Source organism: Molothrus ater, chromosome 26 (genome assembly GCF_012460135.2).
Source record: "Molothrus ater isolate BHLD 08-10-18 breed brown headed cowbird chromosome 26, BPBGC_Mater_1.1, whole genome shotgun sequence".
NCBI classification, from domain to species: domain Eukaryota; kingdom Metazoa; phylum Chordata; class Aves; order Passeriformes; family Icteridae; genus Molothrus; species Molothrus ater.
The window spans coordinates 5,979,376-5,988,283 of record NC_050503.2 but is presented as its reverse complement, the minus strand read 5'-3'; the positions used below and the strand labels follow the sequence as shown (position 1 = coordinate 5,988,283).

Below are 8,908 nucleotides of genomic sequence, written 5' to 3'. Positions count from 1 at the left end.
GGGGGCACCACGGGGCCTTTTGGGGTGCTCGCCCCCCTCAAAACCCCCTCAAAAACCGCCCCAAAACCCCAACCTCCCCCCAAATGCCCCAGCCCCCCGTGTGGCCGTGCCCTCCCCGGTGCCAGGCAGGTGCCACCCTCACCCCACAGAGCACCCCCTGCAAAGGGACGGGGACCCCAAAACGCTTTTGGGGTGTGCAGGAGAATTTGGGGGTGCTGTAAGAGCTTTGGGGTGCTGTGAGAAGAAGGAGGGTGCTGGTTTTGGGGTGCTGGGAGGGTATTTGGGGTGCGGGGAGGGAGGGAGGGGTGTGGAGCAGGGGGATTTGGGGTGTGGGAGGCGGTTCTGGGGGGTACACGGGGTTTTAGGGTGCGCGTGGATATTTGGGGTGCAGGTGGGTATATGGAGTGCGGACATCGATATTTGAGGTGCAGGCGGATGTTTGGGGGGTGCACGTGGACATTTGGGGTGCGGGAAGCAGTTTTGGGGGTGCACATGGATATTTAGGGTAAAACACGAGCATTTGGGGTACAGAGGGCGGAGCACGGGGATATTTGGGGTGCAGGAAGCCGTTCGGGGGGGTTCACACGATGTTTGGGGTGCGGCAGAGGCGCAGCACGGTTTAGAACGGCATTTGTGGGGCGGGGGGCGGCGGTCGGGGGCTTTGCCGGGGGTCCAGGGGGACTACAACTCCCAGCAGCCTCCGCGCGACACCACTTCCGGCGGAACGGGGCCGGACCTGAGCGGTGAGCGCGGGGGCTCTGGCGGGCGAACACGAACGGGAGGGAGGTGGGGAAGGGGGTGTGTGAGGGGACGGGGCCGTGAGGAGGCGTTCGGGGCCCGGGGGTCATCCCCATGGTGGCGGGGGCACCCAAAGGGACTACAACTCCCAGCAGCCCTCCCGCGGCGCCATTTCCGGCGGAGCTCGAGCTGCGGTGAGCGGTGAGCGCGGGGGGCTCGGGGGATTTTGGGGGTTTCAGGGGGTTTTTGGGGGGTTTTGGGGGGTCGAGGGCGAACAGGAGCGGGGCAGGGGATGGGGAAGGAAGGGATGGAGGGAGGAGATGGGGGCGTGGGGCGGGGGAAATGGGGCAGGGGAGGGGCGTGGGAAGGTGGGGGGCGTGGGAAAGGGGATCCGAGAATGGGGCTGAGTGGAGAGGGGGAGTGATTGGGGAACCCCCAAACTCCGCGGAGCCCCTGCCCCTCCTACCCCCCTGTCTGTGGAGCCCCTCCCCACGCAGCGAGATCCCCCCCGAGCCCCCCGGGTTTGGGGTCACAGCCGCACCGGGACACCACTGATTTTGGGGTCTCAGCCGCACCGGAATTTCCCCACTTTAGGGGTCCCAGGCACAGAGAAGCCCCAGGTTTGGGGTCCCAGCCTCACAGCACCCCCAAACCCGCTGATTTTGGGGTGCCAGCCGCAGCACACCCCCCGGTTTTGGGGTGCCAACCCCCCAGTTTCGGGATGGACACGTCGGAACCGGGCAGCGCGGCCGAGGATGAGGAGGAGAAGGTTCCAGAAGTTCGGCCCCGCACCCGCTCCAACCCCGAAGGCGCCGAGGACCGAGCCCCGAGCGGGCCAGGCAGCGTGGGCAGCCGGGGAGAGGCCCCGGGGAACCGGGGAGAGGCTCCGGGAAACCGGGGAGAGGCTCCGGGGAACCGCAGCGAGGGCGAGGGGGAGGCGGCCAGCGCCGGGCACAGCCCCCCCGGGCAGCCTGGCACGGCCTGGCACGGCCCGGGCAGCCACGGGCAGCACGGCGAGGTGACCGTCAGAACACCGCGGGTGAACTGCCCCGAGAAGGTGGTGAGTGACTGGGAGGGACTGGGAGGAGTTGGGAGGGGAGTGGGAGGGACTGGGATGAACTGGGAGGAACGGGGCGGGGGGGATTGGGAGGGACTGGGAAGGGTTGGAAGGGGGAATTCGGGGCGACTGGGACGGACTGGGGGGGATGGAGGGGACTGGGAGAACTGGGAGGGGATTGTGGGGAAATGAGAGGGACTGGGAGGGAATTGGTGGGGGGGAATTGGGGTGGACTGGGAGGGGATTGCGAGGGACTGGGATGGACTGGGGACATCCTGAGGGTCCCTGGGGACACTCGGGGGTCTCAGCTGTGCCCCCCCCGCCACCCCAGATCATCTGCCTGGACCTGGCCGAGGAGATGGCAGTGCCCAAACTGGAGTCCTTCAATGGGTCAGTGCCAGGGGCTGCCAGGTGGTGGTTTTGGGCTGCTGGGTGGGTTTCTGGTGTCTTTGGGGTGCCAGGTGAGGGTTTGTGGTGTTTCTGGGATTTGTGTGGTTTTTGGGGTGCTGGGCAGGGTTTGGTGGTGTCTCTGGGGTTTGTGGTGTGTGGGGTTTGTGTGTTTTGGGGTTTCTGGGGTGCGCTAAGCCCGTGCCCCGCAGGTGCCGCAGCAACGCCCTGACGGTGGCCCAGAAGATGATCGAGATGTTCGTCAGGACCAAACACAAAATCGACAAAAGCCACGAGTTCGCCCTGGTGGTGGTGAACAACGATGCCACCTGGGTGGGTGACATGGGCACAGCCACAGGGGGGGCTGGGGTGCCAGGGGGCACCGGGCAGGGACAAGGACAGGGATGGGCACGGGGTGGGACAGGGAGAGGGGGCCTGGGGTGCCAGGAGGGGACGGGCACAGGGTGGGGCCAGGGCCAGGGATGGGCACAAGGGACTGGCAGTGGGGACAGGGATGGGCACAGGGCAAAGGGACAGGGAGGGACACAGGGGCGGGCACAGAGGTGGGGACAGGGGTGGGCACAGAGCTGGGCACAGGGGACAGGGTGGACACAGGGCCAGTGCCAGCTCGGTGCCAGCCTGGTGCCCCCGCAGCTCTCGGGGTTCACGTCAGACCCACGTGAGGTTTGCAGCTGCCTCTACGACCTGGACACTGTCGTGTGCCAGTCCTTCAGTATCCTGCCGTGCCACTGGGGTGTCCTGGGTGCCACCTGGGTGGCATCAGGGGGTCCTGGATGTCTTGGGTGCCAGGGGGGATCCCTTTTTTGCCACTGGGGTCACCAGAGTGCCACTGGGGTCCCTTGGGTGGCATTGGGGTGTCTTGGGTGCCAGGGGTGGCCCTGGGGGTGGTCCTGGGGGTGGCCCTGGGGGTGGCACAGGTGTCTGGGTCGCCCTGGGGGTGGCCCTGGGGCTGTCACAGGTGCCAGGACCAGCCTTGACTCCAAGCTCAGATCTGGATGGGCTCTTCAACCTCATGTGAGCACTGGAGGGTTCCAGAACGTTCTGGGGGTGCTGGGGGGTTTGGAGGGTGCTGGGGGGTGGCACCCGAGCCCTGTCCCCTGTCCCTGTGGCAGCCACCCTGACCTGGGGTGCCACCTGTCTCTGTCCCCTGTCCCTGTGGCTGCCACCCTGTCCTGTCCCCATGGGTGCCACCCATCCCTGTCTCTGTCCCCATGGGGGCCACCCTGTCCTGTCCCCATCCCAGCCAGCAGAAGGTGGAGCTGCCGGTGACCGACAATGTCCAGACCATCCCCCCGCCCTTCGTGGTCAGAACCATCCTGGTGTTCGGGCGCCCGCGCTGCCAGCCCCACTTCTGTGGGGGCGAGCACGTCAAGGTCTGGGACACCCCAAAATCCCCCCTTTTCCACCCAAAATCCCCCCTGTGACACCCCAAAATCCCCCACTTCTGCAGGGGTGAGCACATGAAGGTCTGGGACATCCAAATCCCCCTGTGCCACCCCCAAAATCCCCATGTTTCCACCCAAACTCCCCCCATTTCCACTCTCAAAATCCCCCCATACCACCCCCAAAATCCCCCCATTTCCACCCCAGATCTTCCCATGCCAGCCCCAAAATCCCCCTATGCCAGCCGCAAAATTCCCCATTTCCACCCCAAATCTCCCCCCAAACCCACCAAATCTCCCCCCAAAGCCCCCAAATTCCCCTTTTTCCCCCCAGAAGCTGCTGCAGTGCCCCTATTTCTTCTTCGATGTCGTTTACATCCACAACGGGGTGGATGAAAAGGAAGACGAGAGCAGCTGGAAGGTAAAAGGAGACAAATTCCCCCAATTCCTTTCTTTCTCCCCAAATCCTCCCTTTCCCCCCCCACAAATTCCCCCATTTTTCCCCTCATTTGTCCCCATTTTACCTTTTTTATTTTCTTTTTCCCCCAAATTCCCCCCCCCCAATTTTCCCACCCAAATTCCCCCTTTTTTTTTTTTTTGTGGGAATGAGGGGGTTGGGAGAGGATTTGAGAGGGATTTTGGGGGGAAATTGGGGAAAAAAAGGGGGGTTGGGGGGATTGGGGTAAAAAAAGGAGGAAATGGGATGGGAATGGGGCGATTTAGGGGGCAATGGGACGATTAGGGGAAAATAGGGTGGGAATGGGGGGATTAGGGGAAAATGGGGTAGAAATGGAATGGGTTTGTGGGGAATTTAGGAGGCCAATGGACACTGGGGTATCACCAACAATGGGGTGACAGAAGAACAGCATTTTGGGGGGAAATTTTTGGGCAAATCTAGAGGACAAAAAGAGGAAATTTCTCAGAATTTGAGGTCAGTACAAGCCCAGCTCTGACCCCATTGTATCCCTGTGTGTCCCCTCCCCAGGACATGTTCGGGTTTTTCGGCAGCCTGGACACCAAAGGCACCAACTACAAGTACGAGGTGGCCCTGGCGGGGCCGGCGCTGGAGCTGCACAACTGCATGGCCAAGCTGCTGGCGCATCCCCTGCAGCGGCCCTGCCAGAGCCACGCACACTACGGGCTGCTGGACGGGGGGGACAGCCCCGAGGGGGAGGCCACCACCTGAGACAGGGGACAGGCCACCCTCTGAGGGGACAGCCCCAAGAGAGGGGACAGCCCTGAGGGGACAGGCCCGAGGGCGATGCCACCGCCTGAGGGGACGACCCTGAGAAAAACGCCAGTCCCTTGTTTTTAAAATATTAAAAGTTGAATAGGAATGAAGTGGTTCTAAAGCCAGCAATGTAATTAGAGGAATGCAGATTTGGACAACTGGGATTTAGGACAGTAGGAGAAAATAAAAACAAAGAGTTACGGACGGTGTGGGTCCCTCTGTCCCAGCTCCATGGGGACACCCCGAAGTGACCATTCCCCTCTGGCCACCAGGGGTAGGGAGGGGACAGGGGATGGGGACATGGACAGGGGACAGTGAGAGGGACAGGGACAGGGGACAGGGACATGCCAACGCTGCCCTGAGCCGCAGCCATTCCACAAATCCTCATTTTTCAACCCATTTCCATAAATCCTGGCCAAACCTGCCTTGCTCTCGCTGCAGGGGACACGGAGCTCCGTGCTGGGGATAGATGGGAACCTCAGCGTCCCAGCGGTCACTGAGGCCACCCTGGCTCGTCCCCGCAGCTGGGGCAGAGACCTGTCCCCTGTCCAGCACAAACAAAAACCTATTCTGGGCCCTGACCTGCCACGAACCTCGGCCCACGCGCAACAATTACAGTGTCGCCAGCAGTGCTACCGCCACATCCTGACACAGCCACCACCGGAGCGGGTCCTCCCGTCCCCATCTGTCTCCTCTGTGCCCTCCTGTGCCCTCTGCCCCCCTCTGGTCCCCGCCTGTCTCCTCTGTCCCCCCCGTCCCCTCTGTCCCGTCCTGTCCCCCTCTAGTCCCCGCCTGTCCCCTCTGTCCCCGCTGTCCCCCCCGCCATGGACCCCGCGGTGCCCCGGGCCACGCTGAAGGTGCTGGCGCTGTGCGCGGCGCTGCTGCTGCTGGTGGCGGCGGTGACGGTGGCGGTGGCGCTGCTGCTGTGGCGCTCCGAGGCGCTGGGGAAGCTGCGCGGCTGCCAGGAGCGGGCGGCGAACGAGAGCCGGGAGCTCGGGACGCGCCTGGCGGAGCTGGAGCGGCACCGGGAACGGCTGCAGAGCGACGGGGACGCGCTGCGCCGGGAGCTGGCACGGGCACGGGGGGACAGCAGCAGGGACAATGCCAGCCTCGTGTCCTGCCGCCAGCGGGCGGTAGGTGGCCGGAGGGATGGGGACAAGGAGGGGTTTGGTCACTTTGGAGTGGCAAAGAGGATGGGGACTGCACCCCATGTCCCCTCAGCAGTGTCCCCTGTCCCCTTAGGTGGCAGGGAGATGGGGACAAGGAGGGGTTTGGTCAATTTAGGATGGAAAATGGGACGGGGACAACACTCTCTGTCCCCTCAGTAGCCCCTCACACCTGTCTCCAGTCCCAGCAGGCGGCCAGAGGGATGGGGACAAGGAGGTGTTTGGTCACTTTGGGATGGAAAGTGCGTTGGGGACAACATCCCCTATCCCCTCAGCAGTGTCCCCTGTCCCTCTCTCCCTGTCCAGCGGCCAAGCCCGGGGGCTGCTCCATCCCTGGGAGAATTCACAGTTCCAGCCGGGAGGGTGAGCTGGGACATGGACACAGCCACCTGGGGGGCACAGCCACCACCTCCCAGCAGGGGACACCCCAAAAAGAGAGCACCCCATAAATATGCTCCCGCCTCCATCCTGGGGGGGCACAGCCGCCACCTCCCTGCAGGGACACCCCAAACCCGAGCCCTGGCTGCTCCCCGCCCGTCCCGCTCCTGGCGGGGCCGCTGTTCCCGGCTCCATCCCGGTAATTACCGAGTCCCGAGGCAGCGGCGGGGCCGCAGCTCCCGGGTTTGTCCTTCCCGGGTATTTTTAGCTGCGGTCGCAGCCGGGAAAGGGCCCGGAGGAAGAGCCGGGTCCCGCCGCCCCTCTCGGGCTCATCCGGCTGAACAATGGTCCGGAGAGGCTGGAAAATGTCCCCGTTTCCCGGGGCTGGCGCCGGGAGCCGGGCAGGGCTGGTCTGGGCAGCTTGTTGGAGAGCTCCTGTCCCCCTGTCCCCTCCCTGGCACCAGCGGTGACACCCGCGGGGTGACCTCGGCCTGCTGGGACAAGTCACAGCTCCCCCAGGAGGAGTGTCACTTCAGGAAGGAGGGATTGTCCCCAAAGCCACATCTCCAACGCTTTGAGGGACGTGATGGGATGGGGACAGGCACCCAAGGCCACCAGGAGCGGGGGGACACTTGGGGACGTGGGTGACCTGGGGCTCTCCTGTGCTCCCCACCCTCAGGATGAGCCATCCCTCCAGGGCAGAGGGATTGTCCCCAAATCCATATCCCCCGCCTTGGAGGAGGATGAGAGGAGGACCCAAGGCCACCAGGAGCGTGGGGACAGTTTGGGGACATGGGGTGACAGTGAGGCAGAGGAGCAGGAGGGCTCTGGCAGTGGATGAAGAGTCAGGGGTGGCGGGGGGGGGGGGGGGGTGGACACTGCCCACCGCTGTCCCCACGTGTCCCCCGTCCCCAGGCCAGGCTGGAGGCCAATGTCACCGCGCTGGGGGACGAGCTGGTGGCGCTGCGGCGCGAGCGGGCGCAGCTGGCCGGTGACAAAGCGGCGCTGCAAGGTGAGCTCTGTCGCCCCACGGGGAGCCCGGCCCGGAGGCGGGGGCTGTGCTCCGCCCTGGGGTGACACCGGTGTCGCCGCTGTCCCCAGAGGAGGTGGCGCGGGGCGCGGAGCAGGCGCGGGGGCTGCGGCGGCGGCTGCAGGAGGCGCTGGAGGAGCAGCGGGAGCGCCGGGAGCGCTGCGAGGCGCGACAGAGGGAGCTGCAGGACAGCCTGTAAGGGCCCTGGTTCCCGAGACACCCCTGTCCCTTGATGACATCCCCCTGTCCCTCGGGGACATCCCCCTCTAAGGTCCTTGTCACCCTCCTCAGGGTGGGCCACTCCCAGAGCAGCCAACCCCCCGCCCTTGTGAGACCCTGTCCTGTCCCTCCCTCCTTATGGGGACCCCTCAGGTGTCCCCCCAGTCCCCTCCTCCCCTTCCCTGTCCCCTTTTGGAGACGCCCTGTCCTGTCCCTCCTCCCCTTGGGGACCCCCCACGCCCCCGGCCCGGGTCAGGGCCACCCCCAATGTGTCCCTGCTGTCCCCACAGCCGAGATTACGCGGCCGAGCTGGAGGCGCTGCGGCGGCGGGGCCGGGACAGAGGCAGCGGGCGCAGGTGTCCCCCGGGCCAGCGGTACTTGGGGGGACCCGGGGAGGGGGGACAGCCCGAGGGGACAACTCCGAGAGGGGGACAGACAGAGGGGGACAGCCCGGAGAGGGGGGACAGCTCGGGGAGGGGGACAATCCGGGAAAAGGACACCCCTGGAAGGTGTCACAACCCACGGACTGGGAAATCCCGCACGGGGGGACATCCTGGGAAGAGGGGACATCCGGGAGGAGGGGACACCCCCGGGAGGAGGGGCAGCAAGGAGCGGCGGCTTCACCGCCCTTGTCGCCGTGTCCCCAGGGCGGCAGGACCCGTGCGGGACTCACTCCCTGTCCCGCCCCTTGCAGGAAGGGCTGAGGCCCCGCAGTTCCCCCGGCCACATCCCCGGTGCCGCGGTGTCCCCAGCGCTGCCACCTGCGGGGCTGGCTCGGCCCCGGAGCCGCCAGCGCAGCGTGGGAGCCCTGGAGGTGGGACACGGGTCCTGATCCCATTGATTCCCTGATCCCATTGATCCCTGATCCCACTGGGTCCTGATCCTATTGATCCCTGATTCCATCAATCCCTGATCACATCCCATGTCCTGATGCCATTTATCCCTGATGCCACTGTGATTCTTGGCCCCATTGGGTCCTGATCTCATCCCATGTCCTGATCCCAGTCCTGATCCCAATCCTGATCCTGGTCCTGATCCCGATCCCGATCCCGATCCCGATCCCGCCATGTCCCAATCCCAATCCCGACCTCTTTGTGCCACCATCCCGTGTGCCACTCCTGCTGTGTCCCCATCGCAGCCAGACAGGGGACAGGGGTGTCCCTTCTCAGCTTTTTGGGACAGTTTTGGCTCATCCCGGGCTCGTATCTTCCTGGAATCCCCTCCGGGAGCTCCAGCCACACCCACGGTGCTCCAGAACCCGGGAACAGCGCGAATCTGTTTTGGGGATTTGGGGGAGAT

General features: G+C 64.9%; 1 protein-coding gene across 5 annotated transcripts; it reads left to right on the top strand.

Moving 5' to 3' along the window:
- The first annotated feature begins 850 nt into the window (after positions 1-850).
- BABAM1 (BRISC and BRCA1 A complex member 1) lies at positions 851-5,020 on the top strand. Of its 5 annotated transcripts, none has more exons than XM_036399289.2 (9): positions 851-939; positions 1,333-1,798; positions 2,127-2,185; positions 2,395-2,515; positions 2,837-2,915; positions 3,193-3,217; positions 3,447-3,576; positions 3,920-4,006; positions 4,571-4,926. In XM_036399289.2, exons 2-9 carry the CDS (start codon positions 1,460-1,462, stop codon positions 4,769-4,771), a joined length of 1,041 nt encoding a protein of 346 aa, XP_036255182.1. In that variant the 5' UTR covers positions 851-939; positions 1,333-1,459; the 3' UTR covers positions 4,772-4,926. The 5 variants fall into 5 exon arrangements, with proteins under 5 accessions (XP_036255182.1, XP_036255181.1, XP_036255180.1 ...); XM_036399287.2 differs by having other exon boundaries at positions 914-932; positions 3,923-4,006; XM_036399286.2 differs by having other exon boundaries at positions 915-932.
- Positions 5,021-8,908: the final 3,888 nt, after the last annotated feature.